Raw genomic sequence first — 16,470 nt, 5'->3', positions numbered from 1 at the left:
ATATGCATTTATACATGCACACAAAATATGCATTGAAAAGAAACAATCAAAATTCAACATTGGGAAGTAGAAGTATGGATAGTATTCTAACTTCCAAGTGTTACCTCTTACGCCATCAGCTATCCCAAGCTTCACCAATTCCTCTGCAAGAAAAATTTCTATGAGCAAATTTGAGTTCCGAAAACAAACAAAAGTAGAGCCTGTGAATCATAGTCCGGCCAAAACTAAATTGTATAAAACATTCGATATCAAGTTAATTGAGGAGCCACCTAAATTCATTCTCTTGATTTTTTGCTAAGTTATTGATTTGTCAATCGACTCTTACCAACAACTAGTAGCTAATTCTCACTCTCGAGGGATGATAAGAAAGTGATGGTAAAACTCTAAGGTTTGAGAGAATCAAAATAATCTATTCCGTTCACAGAAGACACATACATATATATACATGTGTATAAGAGTAACCTAAGTAGGAAAAGGTAAATGACCATAAAGAACAATATAACAAAAATGTTTAAAATATTAAGATAAAATAAAATAAAAAACAACTTGAAAAGATATTTACAACATTGTTATAATACTCATATGAGCACATAAAATATCATTTGCATTTTAAATCAAAAGAATTCTAGAGGTATGTTTGTTCTCTCCTCACCCTTCTCTCTTCTCGCTCTCTCTTTAGTCAGTATCTCCAATTGCTTTTGCCGAATTCTCCAGTTAACATTACTACTTTCTCTGGTTAGTAAGTTGTTGCTTAGCCTCCTTCCTCTGCGTTTTCATTTCTCTAGTGTTAAGGATATGGAGATTGGAAGTTGTAAAGTCAAATAATTTATTTTTCTGTATATGGTTCGAAGATCTCTTCTTTGTAGAAACATGGCAAGTAAGTTGATTGTGGCGTTAACTTATTTGCAGCTTCTTTGAAAATAATCTCATCTTTTAGTGCATGACAGAAAACATGTTTTTTCAAGAAGACATTAATTCAAAAAGAAAATTTGGGATTCCAGCCGATTAGCATGCCCAATAAAGTTATCTTGCCTCGGTTGTTTTGAATTGTCTCAAGTCTTCTTCCAGAATTTCTTTTTCCATGGATTTTATAGGGTTCTCAATTCAGATTTGATCATTTTATATAATATATTGAATATTCAGAATAATTGAGAGGGTACATGATAATCTTTTACAAACTGGGAAAAATTTAATGCACGAACAAAAAAGCACACACCAAACAACGAGTTTGGTGGTGCTGACAAATGAAACCCATGGTGATCGGTGCAAGTGAAGCCACCAACGGATCAGAGGTCGAGGCTTCATTGAATCTAGACTGAAACGATGAAGGATGAAGCAGATGGATCAACGACGAATCTAGATTTAAACAAATCTAAACACAGCAGATGGATTTGTAGGATGAAGCGGCGCATATGAGGACTATGCGGGTTTGAGGGTGCACAAGAATTTGAGGCAACAGAGCTAAGACAAACAACAGACGATGGATTTGGAAACAACTCCTAGTAGAGACCCACCAAAGGTCGGCGGTCGATCTGAAAGCTACACGAACAGATGAGAGGTTGATGTAACGAACAAAGATATGGCAGAAAAAACTTGTGTAATCAGTGATGGGTTTGCCTAAGATGATACCTTTCCTTTTGACGGAGGTAGAGATCAAACAAGGCTATCGCGGCTAGCTTTTCCCTTCTTTCCTTCTTTTGGTTCTCTGGTTATTGGGTTTTAGTTCGTTTTTCCTCTACTTCCAGCAATAATGTCCGATAACAAGTCATCTATTGCTAAAGTTTTAAACAATTGAATCCATTCCAACGGTTCTACCATCCAAATAACCTCCATCCAGCTTAATGGGAATAATTTTCTTTGTTGGTCCCAAAGTGTTCAGATGTATATTCGTGGACATGGAGAGATTGGTTACATTATGAAAGAAAAAATTGCACCAGAGATAAAAAAATCCTTTGTTTGCCAAGTGGGATGCCAAACCTTGAATTGGGTGATATACAATAGGGAAGTAATTAAGTTACCCAGAATTTTCACTCTTAAGAATTTGGCAAGAACTTGACCTCTTTGGTACGTATGAGTGGAAGTCAAAGAGGATCAAAAGCATTAAAAAAAACTGTGGAAACTGGCTGTACTTACAAATTTCTTGCAGGTCTCAGTGTCGAGTTTTATGAGGTTAGAGGCAGGATAGCAAAACACTATAACCACTATTAATGATGCCTTTGTTCTCGGCCTGCTGCCTATGATTTATGATTTTGCTTTGGACAGATTATTTTTATCATTTTGTTTGCCCTTGTATTTGTGGCTTTTTGTTTGATTCTTGTATTGTCGTTTTTTGAATGTGATGAGGGCGCTATGGGAGTGTCAACCTAGTTGAGATGCCCGGGTGCGCCCGTTGATCCTCCCTCCCCCCTATTGCTCTTTGTATAACCCTCATGTACATTGAGCTTTGTCTCTTTATTTATATTAATAATAGTGAGACTCGTATCCTTTTTAAAAAAAATGATATCTTTCTGAAGTTTGCAGAGAGGAAAGTCACCAAAATGTTATGATTTTTTTAGAAAAAAAAAGGAAAATGAACCTCTTCATTAAGAAAATGAATAGACAAAGTAGTGTTGAGTAAAATGAAGAGACAAGATCTAAGCCTATGAGATCAGCATGTGCACCCAAACATCTCAACTAGATAGCCACACAAAGGAAGACAAAGGTACATTATCGGAATGCTGTCCACTTTGCAATTCAGTTTGGAAGCACTTGATAAAACCTTGTTGTCCTCGATATTTTTTTAAAACATAAACAAGCTTCTTTATTAATGATAATGAGACTAAAGCTCAAAGTACATGAGTATTTTTTTAGAAGGAGACAACCTCTTTATTGATATTCAGAACTCAAAGTACAAGAGGTTTAGGGGTCAGGGGATGCACTCGAACATCTCAACTAGGATGGCAAGAATGGGACAATTTCCACCTAAAATTTGAAAAATGGGCCAGTGCAAAACATAGTAGGCCATTGGTGTTGAAAGGTTATGGAGGTTGGATTAAAGTGAAGAACCTTCCTCTTGATTTCTGGTGTAGAAGTATTTTCGAAACAATCAAAGACCATTTTGGAGGATTCATAGAAATAGCCTCTGAAACCCTTTTTTTGAAACGGAGACAAAAACTTCTTTATTAATAAGAACTCTAAGTATAAGAGATTAATACAAAGAGAGCAATAAAGAAGAAAGGGGGAACCTATAGGACCAGAAGGCGCACCCAGACATCTAAACTAGGTTGACACCTCCATAACGCCAATCATCATATCCCGAGAAAGAAAACATCAACACAAAAACCAACAGAGGAGCAACCTAATAACAATCAGCCTATTACAAGGGACCAGAAAAAACTGTAAAACAATGAACAGAAAATTCAGAAAAAGCCAACCCTTAATTTTACCAATTGTAGTGAAGCTCGTATTAAGGTCAAGAAAAACCAGTGTGGATTCGTTCCTTTAACGATCGAAATTTCTAACCAAAAGAGGGAAAACATATTTCTACATTTGGAGATTTTGAGTTTCCAAACCCTCCGTTTTCCAGAAAATCTCCCAGTGTACAAGACGTTTACAGCAACTCCATTGACCAACTAAGGGTAAGAGAAACTTTGCTCGATGAGGGATGTGATCTCTCCTCCTTCCCACTTGTACTTAATGTACCAAGATCAGTTTTTGCAACCTTACCAAAATGTAGAAACCCTTGTCAATCTCTGCAACATTTTCCGGCCAGCCGTATGACGCTGGAGAAGATGAAAGGTTCAATTACACAGGTGGCAGCCATGGGCGAGAATCTGAATAGTCTCCACTTCTAATTAATGAAAACCTTATTGGTCACAATTGAATTAAAAAGAAACTAGGGCACATGGATTTTAACCAACTTCCCATTAATTCGGCAGATGTAAATCTAAGTAGTGAAAGAAAAAAGGGTAAATCTCCTTTAAGTACTATCATGCAGAAGTGAAAGAAAAAAGGGTAAATCTCCTTTAAGTACTATCATGCAGAATTATGAGATTTCCTCAAAAGTAATTAAAGATTACATTTTTTCCTCCAACCAACGGCAACTTCCTATTATGGCCTCCGCAGCTTCAGTTTCTGGTTTCTGCAACAAGACTAATTAGTTTGGAAGCATAATTCAAGGATCCTTCTCCTTCAGTTTTTGCTTCAGCCCCCTCTCGGCGGCATAATTCAAAGCATTCTATCTCAGCAAACAATCCTGACCTTTTGGAGGTTTGCAGCTCCAAAATCCAAACTTCTAATCGTCTTTCCAGGTCCATAAACTCAGGCTCTCCTGTCAAGCATTTCAAATATTCAAAACTCCCCATTTTTAACTCTAAAGTTAATTTGTTGCAAGACTCCCCTTGTCGTGCCGACATTGACAAACCGACCTCCAAGACCTTGGAGTTCCCATTTAGTGTCAGTAGTGAGGAGGCCCTAGGGTTTACAAATGGTTTTGATATCAAGAATAATGAAAAAATTGAAGGGGCTGATCTCTCTTTTCTATTTGATGAAGCCAGTGTTGTTCCCATCAAAGTTCCCTTGGAATTGCCTAAGGATCTGCTGCCCTTAGTCAATGATTGTGAAATCATTTTGGTTTAATGAAAATTTGATAACCTTCCTCCTTCTCATCTAGGTCAATGAAGATAATTTCTCAATAGTAGAAAAATGCAAATTAGTTTTCTTTCGAGATCTGATTTCAGCCATCTTTTGGTCCAATAATCAGGTACTTCGTAAGGTTTGAAGGTTGCAGATAAAGTGTTGATTCTAGTCTCTTGACCACTTACTCAGAACTAATTCTCTCATATTCAAGAAAGAGCAAAAATTTCTAATTGAAGCAACCGATGGATCCCTTCTCCTTTCGAATTGAAGCATGTGGTATTCAAAATTTCAATCTGAAGTGGGTGCTTTTCATGAAAGTATATATATTTGCTTTGTATTAAGATCTTAACTAGTGTCTCAACTCTTTGTTGCTTTGGTTCTTTTGTTGTTTCTACTTTGTGATTGTTTGTTGGTCTTTTTCCCATATGTTTTGTTTGGGTTCATCTTTGATGACTGTCTTTTTCTTATTTTGCTCTTAGTACTCTTGTACTTTGAGCATTAGTCTCATTTATTATTAATAAATAGGTTTGTCTCCATTTCAAAAAAGTAAGGTCGTTAGCTACCTTATCATTTCCAATCAAGAAACTAGTATCCAAAGAAATTCATAAATACATTCCTACGTAAAACAGAAATACATTAGGAAACAAAAAACAGAGAAATGGAACAAAGAAAAGCCAAAAAACTCAAGTGGTGAAGGCTGGCCAGTTCAAACACAAGTCTTGAATAGTATAGGCGCTAAACTCCTTTGTCAAAGTACACCAGGCGGCTGATTTTGACTTTATTCTAGGAGATTTCTCTCATTTTATTCTTTAGGCTACATCAGTTAATCTAGGACAAATGTATATTCAGTTTCGTAGTTGTTAAGGTGTGAACATTCTAAAATATTTACCTTGTATAGTAAGCATTCCAGATAAAATTCGTTTTGTGCACTCTTTGAAGAGACCTTTAGGCCGGCTAAAGATAACAACCATAAGATCCACAAGCGCGTACACAGCACTTTTTGGTAGCCACTCCCCATCAATAGGATATGGTGCCAACTCAAGTTTGTCTCTATATGTTCTTCTCACGTTTCCAAAATGCCCAGGTTCCAAAGATTCTTTGCTCAAGGAAGTTGGTCTAGTTATACTTCTAAGCTGTTCCTGAAGCTGAGCATGTTTTCCAGTGAGAGCCAACCTATCTTTATAATGTAGATCAGACCTGGATAGACTCTGATTTAAGGCATTCATTTCTTTATTCAGATCTTCTATGTACTGAGTTTGTTGCAGATCAGCCTTCATAGCAGCATCTAATTTATCTAAATGCTGAGCAGCATTCTTGTAGTCACAGATCCGAAGTCGATAAAATATGTGCAGCAGCTCATTGTAAAATAATAAACCAACACACTGCTGTCTCTTTATTGGAGAGGTAAGACGGAGACCAAGGAGTGAAGAAAGAGTAAGTAAACGTGAACAAATAATTCTAATCAGAGCAAAAAAATTACAGTTAAAGATAGATAAGCCTAGTCATCTTTAGATGTTGAGTTGCTGACAAACAACTATGGAGAACATAAAAGGGAAGAAATCCACTTACTTTCTCAGGTTCAATAGATTCCCAGACCTCATCACATTTGTTAACAGCTTGCTGAACAGAATTGTCATCGTACCATTGCATAAGGTGCACATGAAGGATAGAAGTAGCAAAAAACATCTTTCACAAATAAAAACAAGATAATTAGTTGGATGTGTATGAAAGCCACTGAATTTTTCGAATGAATTTTACTAGTGAAAGGAGGCAAAACTAACACAAAGAAGTTCAATCAAGAAATTCAACCCAAAAGGAAGTTTCATATGTCAATATAAGTCCTTTTGGTAGTTGAGTTTACAAGTGTTTCATAAACTGATTCTCCTTAATTAGTAATAGAAGTTGCAAGCTGCGTCTACCCAAAAAAAAAAAGAAAGAATGAAGGGATCGTCCTATATTAAAAACATTTAAATTATAACAGAGCACTAAAAAAGGATCCCAAAAGCAACTTTTTCAGAAACCTCGAGGGTTTGATAATTTAATTATTTTCCTGGTGCCATTTTAGAAGATTTTAGTCTGCTGCGGTGAATTCTGTATTGTTCCGGGTTTTTCTCAAAAAAAAATTGTGTAGACAAGTTGGTGAAAGAGAGAACCTTTAAGAAAAATACCTCATAATGCATTAATGAAGTTGGCTGGCCCTTAATTAGAGGCCAAATCAACTGGAAATTACGGCCCTTAATTAGAGGCTAACTCAACTGTAAATTACAGAAAAAGTTATACAAGGAGTTACCACATGGTAACTACTTAAACTAAACAAAATAAACATAAAACAGGAGATCTATCAATTCTTTTTTTTGAAACGGAGTCAAAACCTCTTTATTAATATGAACTCAAAGTAAAAGACATTTATACAAAGAGAGTAATAAAGAAGTTATAATCAAGAGAGTCCTAGAGGGATCAAGAGGCGCACTCGAACATTTCAGCTAGGAGATCTATCAATCCTAAAACAGAGAAATCCTAACCATCCAAACAACCACAGCTCATTGCATCAAATTCCTAACTACCATTCTTTTCTATTAACTCCTAGGTCCCTTGTATTCTACGAAAGGACTTTCAATGCACTACCACATCCAAGACTACTTTAACTGCTGGAGATAAATTTTGTAGAACTCAAAGGAAAGATATACCACAAGCTTCAATGATGCCATGCAAGTGCTGTGGGATTTCTTCTCTGAATTTATGGAGAGGTTCTTCTTCTTCTATACCTTCCTCCAGAAACAACTCAAGGACATCATTCCTTTCCCCTCTCCCCTCTCCCCTCTCTCCTCATTCCTTTTCAGTAGTCTGTCCTTTCCGACGAGCATCAAAGTTCAGAATGGAGGTTGTTCGTTGTAAAATCAATCAGTCGCATAACTGTATTTGGAAAGAGAATGGTAGTTGTATCATTGAAGATGTGGAAGCCAACAGATATATTTCTATTTCTGATGATAAACTCCGATGGACTCAATCTGCTATATCAAAACTCCTCAGAACTCCAATTGATCGATTTTTCAAAAAATATGCTGACATTGACAGAGGAAGGCTGAAGGTTTCCAAGTTTCAAGCAAAGTTCCGGGTGGGTCCTTAGTTGTAATCATTGGCTTTATTCAGAAGGTCACTCCATTTTAAGAGTCTGCTCCAGAGAAAATCAACAAGGTTGATGTCGTTTTGCAAGATGCTGGAAAAATTTGTAGAAAAAGTGGATTATATCAAATGGTTCTCGGGCAACACAACCAAGATTCCCCCTCTGTCGTCGGTAGAAAATCTAAGCTACGTAGAGATGGTCAAGTCTAGTAGTGTTAAAACCCTTGTTACAAGGCCTGAAAAAAAGAAACCCTGCCAGGTCTTTAGCCAAAAAAGGCAAACAACAATGGTTAATCAAGAATCATGAAGTGGCCAAGGTTAATTTCGAGTCTATGGATTATATCCAAATTATTTACATCTGATGACTGGAGATCGATCCGCAAGCGGCTGGGAAAGATATTTCAAACCAATATTGATATAATCCCTCTCTTTTATGAAAACGCTCTCATTAGTTTCAATCAAGGTTAAATCAATGACTTCACCAGTGAGGAAGGAAAGTGGCAGGCCTGGGGGAATCACCATCTCAAATTCCAGAATTTTGAAAAATGTGACTATGAAACACAGTAGGCCACTGGTTTTAAAAGGATACGGAGGTTGGCTTAAAATCGAGAATCTTCCTTTGAACTATTGGTGTAGAAGCATGTTTGAGGTAATTGAAGATCATTTTGGAGATCTTATTGACATAGCCACTGAAACATGGAATCTAACAAACAGTAGCGAAGCCCGAATTCAGGTTAAGAAAAATTTATGTGGTTTTGTTCAGAAATTACAGACCTAAAGAGGGGTAAGATATTTATGCATTTCGGCAATTTTGAATTTCTAAACCTTCCTAATCACAGCAAAGCCCCCAGTTTGCTAGATGGTTTTGTTCCTTTAATAATTTTAACTCTTCCAAGGGTGGTAAATCTTCTAAAGCTCCAAAAATAGTTAAACACTACATCAGAAAGTAAACTTCTTTCAATAATATATGAACAACCTTACTAAAATTAGAACTGAACAAATATGATAAGGATGCTAAGGGGGTGTCAACCTAGTTGAGATGTCCGGGTGCGTCTACTAATTCCTAGGTTATTTTGCTTATTGTATAACTCTCTTGAGCTTTTGTCTTGTGATAATCTTCAATAAAAGAGACTTGTTTCCCTTTAAAAAAGGAAACAATAATCAACTAATTACTTGGCGAGAATCTGTTATTGTGCTTGATTCTCTTGTTAATGTTTATAGTTGAGAGGCCTTTTGAATAGCAATATGTGTTGCTTTGGGCGATGAAGTGCATGATGAACCCATCCACGGCTTTGTTGAACACCAATCACTGGCCATTCGTTTTCGAAAAGAAGGCGATTCTTGGGGAGAAGTTTTGCCACTTCAAGAGAAAGTACCACATGCCTGTACTCATAGATATCATCAAAGTATTTCTCAGAGTATTGAATCTGATTCTTCGCACTGAATTAGACATAGAAAAATGCTACGGCTTATTCGATTTTAGAAAAGCGATGAGGAAGAAGATTGGCTCATGAAAAAATCTCCAAATCCATTTGGCAAGCCAAGTCAAATTTTTATGATTGAAAGCTTGATTCCTAAACCTCCATGAAGCTTGGATTGAGAAGCCAAATTCCATCAAACCAAATTATTTAATTTGCTGCAATAGTTCCTTCCCGAAAGAAATTTTGCATACCACATTCCATTCTAAATCCAAGCTGCAGAAGAGAGCATGAGGAAAATAAACATATAGTAAATATGGAGATTGTTTGACACTGAACTGCTTCCAGAAAATCCTTGTTGCTAGCTGTTCATCGAAGCTTTTTTGTTGTATAACTGCTTCTAGCAAATCCCAAACCACACAATTGATGCCTTTTCAAAATCTAGTTACAAAATCCACCATTTCTTCTTTTCAACTTTATGGTCTTCCACAACTTCATTTCCCAATCAAGAGAGGGTCAAATATTTATCTTCCTTCTACAACCGCACTTTGGCAGGGAGAGATGATAAAAGGCATAACTTCCTTAATCCTTTCTGCCAGGACTTTAGCCTGGATCTTGGAAATTGAGGAAGTCAAACTGATTGGTCTAAAGTCCTTTACAAAGGTACCTGTCTTGGTTTTTTAACAAGACAAACAAAATTTGCTCTCAAGCAAAGCAGGCATTCGCCCAACAGCTTTTGGCAATCTCAACATGGCCATTTCGATGAAATTCACTCAACAGCATTTTTTTGCTTCCTAAGAATTCACTCCATAGCTTTTGGCAATCTCTTATGCAAAAGTTCCAAAATTTATGTAGAATTATTTGGTAAACCGTCTGATCCAAGGGCGTTTTTACCAAGTCACTTAATTCCAATTCGAATTTTTTCATCCATAAAGGGCGTAATGGGCTTGGAATTTTGTGAATCTAAAAGCCCAAAACTGTATTCCAAACCGAGTTAAAAGGCATATATCTATTTCCAGACATGTTCTGGTACACTGAATTAAGAAAACTGATTATTTCCTCCCCAATCTCATTAAAAGACAGCAAAGAAGTGCCCGTAGAATGCAATTCTGACATTGAACACTTTCTTTCCTTTGCTGACAGCATTCGGTGAAACAAACTTGTGTTTTCATCCCCCTCTTTGAGCCATGAAATTTTATACTTTTGGGGATAATATCTTTCCTCGCACATATATAAGGATAATTGTAGCTTATCTAATCCCATGACCAATTGGAGAAGTTTTTTGTGATCCATTGGATAGGATCCTTTTTAGTGATTTCATCTTATCAATGAAATTTTATGTTTCCTATCAATATATATATATAAAGAAAAAACAAACAGATATGCTTCCAGAAGAATAAAGAAATATGGCAGTGAGCACGAAAACAAAAATTTAGATGCCAACCTGCAGTTCAGGATAGCATATCTCAGCTGAAAATACGTATCCCGACTCCAAGGCAGAGATTGAATTTTGATAGTCTCCTTCAATAATCAAAGCATTTGCTAGCTGTGAATTGAAGTTGCAAGACCATAGTTTCACCGACAGTCTTAAATGAGTGCATGAAGAAAAACACAATAAGTAAAGTTGATAAAGTAGCACTAAATCAAAAAAATTGCAGGATGATCCATTATTACCAACAATAAAAAATGAGAGGGCGACAAACAAACCAAAAAAGAAAAAATAAATAATTACGTTACTTGGCGAAAGAAATGTAGAAATGATTCATTAGGCTTACGGAACTATGATAAATGCTTACTCGTGACCAGCAGAATTTGTGAGATCAAGACCCTTATAAAGAAGTTGTTTCTGGGGAGGAATAGCACCAACGAGATGATAGCATTGGCTTAATAAGCTATAAGCCCGGCACTTCAATTCGAAGCATGATGGAATAGACTTCAGTAACAATTGCTGCCGGGAAAACCCATCGTTCATAAATAGCTAACTCTACGTCATTATTTGTGCGAAATAAAAAAAAAGCTAAATAAATAAATAAATCATACAGAACGCTCGAGATGGGATTTGGCATGATTGACGTTGTGAGAATAAGTGAGCAGAAGGGTGGCAATTCGAAGCCGAGTCTTGACCTCAAGGACTGGAAAGAAAGAGACGGGACTTTGGCATATGGCTTCCAAACACTTTATTGCCTTCCCTAATTCCCCCTGCTTCTCGTGGTAATCTGCCAGCCTCCACAATCCCTCCGCCACTGCTTCCATGTCGTGAAATGAAGTTCAGTTGAAAGGATGCTTTCGTCCTCCCCGCGCCAAAATTAAGTAGATTTCTAGTTTTCAGTAGGGGGGTCAATTAGATTGGTGCCAATTTTTAGTCGCCAGGAAGGGGATGCCAAAGCTCGGACGACAATGAAGGAATATTTTCATATAATATTACAAGGGAAAAAAATTAGGAATACTACGAGGATTGTGAAAAAAGAATATGTATACAAAATACCTTTTAGTTATATGTGGTTGAGATTATAAGTGGTTTTATATGTAATTATATTTTTAGTTCCATGTTTTCTAATACTATATCTTTTTTAATCCAAGGGAGTTAAAAAGTTTTTGAGTATTTTTTTTCCTTTTTTTTTTTTAATTTACAAATATATAACAAAATATTAAACTATTTACTATGTATACAAAAAAAAAAAAAAAAAAAAAAAAAAAACCAATTGAAGCATACATTGTATTTTTAACAAATTACAAAGTTACTCTTCTTCTTCGGTGAAGCCAAACATGTGTCAAATTTGTAACACTCACACTACCAATGGTAAAAAACATACCACCGGAGTCAACCCACATTGTCTACGATCAATACTTGGTCTAGGGTTTAGGGTTTTAGGGTATAGGGTCTAGGGTTTAGGGTTTGGGATTTCTTAGGGTTTGGGGCTGTAGGGTTGTAGGGTTTAGAGTGTAGGGTTTAGGCTTCAAGGTTTTCTAGGGTTTTTCAGAGTTTAGCCAACAAAGAAACGACACAATTTTGAACAATGTAAAAAGTTTTCGAAAATTCACATCTAACTACTAGGTGGTCTAATTTTTAGTTATATTAAAGTTTTTTTCCACAAAAATGGATCAGTGTTGCCCTAGACTCAGTTTTTATTTTTTTCCCAAAACTTCTCTCTAAAGGGTTTATCTTTTTCTTTTTTTATCTTGTACCTCTTTAGCTCAATGATAGTCGACTGATAAGTGTGGCATCTTATCTCTTGCATACTCTATGACACAGAAAAATAGTCTAAGGATTGAGATTGGTGCTCGTTAGTGGTGAAATATGGTAGTCTAAAAAATGTTCGAAAAATGGCCTATGATATAACCTACAAAGAAACGACCCAATTTTGAACGATGTCAATAAGTCTAAAAAATTCACATCAAACTACTAAGTGGTCTCATTTTGAGTTATATTAAAAAAAATCCCACAAAAACTGATTAGTGATGCCACAGACTCAGATTTTATTTTTATCCCAAAATTTCCCTTCGACTTTGTTTTCATCTTGCACCTCTTAAGCTCCTTAAATGTTGGAATCATAAGTGTAGCATCCTATCTTTTTCATACTCTATAGCACACAAAAGTAGCCTGAGGGTCAGATTGATGCTCGTTAATGTTGTCCTATGGTAGCACCTAAAGCGTTGAAAAAATAGTCAATGTTATAGCTTACAAAAAAATGACCAAATTTAGAACAATGTCAAAGGTCTTGAAAATTCACATTTAACTACTAGTTGGTCTCATTTTGAGTAATATTAAAGTTTTTCTCCCACAAAATCTGAACATTGATGCCCAGATTCAGTATTTATTTTTCTCCCAAAATATGTCTTCGAAGGGTTTCATTTTTCTTTGGTTTCATCTTGCATCTGATAAGCTCCTTGATTGTGGGATGATAAGTCTGACATCCTATCTTTTGCATACTCTATGGCACAAAAAAGTAGCCTAAGGGTTGGAATTGGCACTCATTAGTGGGTACAATGGTAGTATCCAAAACGTTAGAAAAATGGACAATGCTATAGCCTACAAAGAAAGGACCAAAATTTGAACAATGTGAAAGTTCTCTAAAATTCATATCTAACTACTAGGTGGTCTCATTTTGAGTAATACTAATTTTTTTTGCCCACAAAAACTGAACAATGATGCCCCATACTCAGTTTTTATTTTTGTCCCCAAACTTGTCTTCGAAGGGTTTTATTTTTCTTTGTTTTCATCTTGCACCTCTTAAGCTCCTTGATTGTTGGAATCATAAGTATAACATCATATCTTTTGCATACTCTATGGCATAGAAAAGTAGCCTGAGGGCCGAGATTGGTGCTCATTAGTGGTGTACTATGGTAGCATCAAAAAATGGCCAATGCTATAGCCTACAAAGAAAGGACTCAATTTAGAACAATGTGAAAGGTCTTGAAAATTCACATCTAACTACTAGGTGGTCTCATTTTGAGTAATATTAAGGTTTTTTGCCCACAAAAACTGAACAATGATACCCAAGACTCAATTTTTATTTTGTCCTAAAACTTGTCTTCTAAGGCTTTCATTTTTCTTTGTTTTCATCTTGCACCTCTTAAGCACCTTGATTGTTGGAATCATAAGTGTTGCATCCTATCTTTTGCATACTCTATGACACAGAAAAGTAGCTTGAGGGTCGGAATCGGTGCTCGCTAGTGGTGTCATATGGTAGCACCCAAAATGTTGGAAAAATAGCCAATGTTATAACTTACAAAAAATGGACCCAATTTAGAACAATGTCAAAGGTCTCGAAAATTCACATCTAACTACTAGTTGGTCTCATTTTGAGTAATATTAAAGTTTTTCGCCCACATAATATGAATATTAATGCCCAGATTCAATATTTATTTTTCTCCCTAAATATGTCTTCGAAGGGTTTCATTTTTCTTTGGTTTCATCTTGCACCTGATAAGCTCCTTGATTGTGGGATGATAAGCATGACATCCTATCTTTTGCATATTCTATGACAGAGGAAAGTAGCCTAAGGGTCAGGATTGGCGCTCGTTAGTGATGTACAATGTTAGCATCTAAAACGTTAGAAAAATGGCCAATGCTATAGCCTACAAAGTAGCCTGAGGTTTGGGATTGGTGCTCGTTAGTGGTGTACTATGGTATCACTTAAAACATTGGAAAAATGATCAATGCAATAGCCTACAAAGAAATAACCCAATTTAGAACAATATCAAAGGTCTCGAAAATTCACATCTAACTATTGAGTGGTCTCATTTTGAGTAATATTAAAGTTTTTTTTTCACAAAAACTAAACAGTAATGCCCATACTCAGTTTATATTTTTGACCCAAAACTTGTCTTCGAAGGGTTTCCTTTTTCTTTGTTTTTATCTTGTACCTCTTTAGCTCATTGATTTTGGGCTGATAAGTGTGACACAGTATCTTTTGTATACTCTATCACAAAGAAAAGTAGCCTAAGAGTCGGGATTGGTGCTCATTAGTGGTGTCTTATGATGCCACCCAAAACGTTAGAAAAATGGTCAATGCTATAGCCTATAAAGAAAGGACAGAATTTTGAATAATGTCAAAGGTCTCGAAAATTCACATCTAACTACTAGGTGGTCTCAGTTTTAGTAATGTTAAAGTTTTTTGCCCATAAAAACTGAACATGTATGACCCAGACCAAGTTTTTATTTTTGTCCCAAAACTTTTCTTCGAAGGGTTTACTCTTTGTGTTTCATTTAGTTGCACTTAATTAGACTGATGATAGTCGGCGGATAAGTGTGACATCCCATCTATTTTGCATACTGTATGACATAGAAAAATAGCCTAGGGCTTAGGGGTCGGGTGGGGCTTGTTGGTAGTGTACAACGGTAGCGCAAAAAACGGTCCAAAAATGGCCAATGCTTTGGGCTACGAAAAGATGGCCAATTTTTAACTATGTGAAAAAAGTCCCGAACATTCACATATAACTACTAGGTGGCCTCACTATGAGTAATATTAAAGTTTTTTCCCACAAAAACTGCTTGGAGATGCCCTAGGCTCAGTTTTTATTTTTCTCTCAATATTTTTCTTTGAATGGTTTAGGTTTTTTCTTTCATTTTGTTGCACCTATTTAGACCGATGATACTCGACGGATAAGTTTGGCAACCCATATATATTGCACACTATATGACACAGAAAAACAGCCCAGGGCGTAGGGGTTGGGTGGGGCTTATTGGTGGTGTACCACGGTAGTGCCAAAAACGAGTCAAAAATGGCAAATGGTTTAGCCTACGAAAAATCGGCCAATTTGAAACCAAGTGAAAAAAGTCTCGAAAATTTACATCTAACTACTAGGTGACATCACTTTGAGTAATGTTAAAGTTTTTTCCCAACAAAACTACTCGGAGATGCCCCAAACTCAGTTTTTATTTTTCTTCCACTACTTTTCTTCGAATGGTTCTTTTTGTTTCATTTAGTTGCACCTAATTAGATCGGTGATAGTCGACGGATAAGTGTGGCATCCCATCTATTTTGCACATCGTATGACACATAAAAATAGCCCAGGACCTAGAGGTCGGGTGGGGCTGGATGGTGGTGGACAACGGTAGCGCCAAAAATGGTCCAAAAATGGCAAATAATTTAGCCTACGAAAAATCGGCCAATTTTAAACCATGTGAAAAAAGTCTAAAAAATTCACATCTAACTACTAGATGGCGTCACTTTGAGTAATGTTAATGTTTTTTCTGACAAAAATTGCTCGGAGATTCCACAGACTCAGTTTTTATTTTTCTCCCAATACTTGTTTTTCGAATGGTTTAGTTATTTTCTTTGATTTTGTGGAACCTATTTAGACCGCTGATAGTCAGCGGATAAGTGTGGCAACCCATATATATTACACATTGTATGACACATAAAAATAGCCCAGGCCTAGGGGTCGAGTGGGGCTTGTTCGTGGTGTACGACGGTAGCGCCAAAAACGGTCCAAAAATGGCCAATGCTTTAGCCTACGAAAAATCGGCCGATTTTTAACCATGTGAGAAACGTCCCGAAAATTCACAGATAACTACTAGGCGGCCTCACTTTGAGTAATATTAATGTTTCTTCCCACAAAAACCGCTCGGAGATGCCCAGACTCAGTTTTTATTTTCGTCCCAATACTTTTCTTCCAATGGTTTATATGTGTTTCTTTGATCTTGTGCAACCTATTTAAACCGATGATAGCCCGCGGATAGGTGTGGAAACCCATCTATATTGCACGCAGTATGACATAGAAAAAATGCCCAGGGCCTACGGGTCGGGTGGGGCTCGTTCGAGGTACGCAACGGTTGCGCCAAAAACGGTCCAAAAATGGCCAAGGC

At 36.5% G+C, this 16,470-nt stretch overlaps 1 protein-coding gene and 1 pseudogene across 6 annotated transcripts in view; both read right to left on the bottom strand.

Moving 5' to 3' along the window:
• LOC101207429 (sister chromatid cohesion protein SCC4) overlaps positions 1–11,605 on the bottom strand; it is a 28,499-nt gene extending 16,894 nt beyond the window's left edge. For 2 of the 6 annotated variants that reach the window (XM_031882181.1, XM_031882180.1), the window contains exons 1-6: positions 11,199–11,605; positions 10,955–11,106; positions 10,603–10,744; positions 6,187–6,303; positions 5,507–6,008; positions 105–143 (exon numbers count right to left, since the gene is read on the bottom strand). In XM_031882181.1, coding sequence (XP_031738041.1) covers positions 105–143; positions 5,507–6,008; positions 6,187–6,303; positions 10,603–10,744; positions 10,955–11,106; positions 11,199–11,411 — 1,165 coding nt within the window. In that variant the 5' untranslated portion in view covers positions 11,412–11,605. The remainder of the gene's footprint in view (positions 1–104; positions 144–5,506; positions 6,009–6,186; positions 6,304–10,602; positions 10,745–10,954; positions 11,107–11,198) is intronic. The other 4 variants (XM_031882178.1, XM_031882179.1, XR_004215113.1 and 1 more) reach the window with 3 other exon arrangements.
• Positions 6,322–9,916, bottom strand: LOC116402648 (annotated as a pseudogene).
• Positions 11,606–16,470: the final 4,865 nt, after the last annotated feature.

Source organism: Cucumis sativus, chromosome 3 (genome assembly GCF_000004075.3).
Source record: "Cucumis sativus cultivar 9930 chromosome 3, Cucumber_9930_V3, whole genome shotgun sequence".
Taxonomy (NCBI): domain Eukaryota; kingdom Viridiplantae; phylum Streptophyta; class Magnoliopsida; order Cucurbitales; family Cucurbitaceae; genus Cucumis; species Cucumis sativus.
Note: the sequence above shows the minus strand (reverse complement) of the source record. Positions and strands in the feature narration are given on the sequence as shown.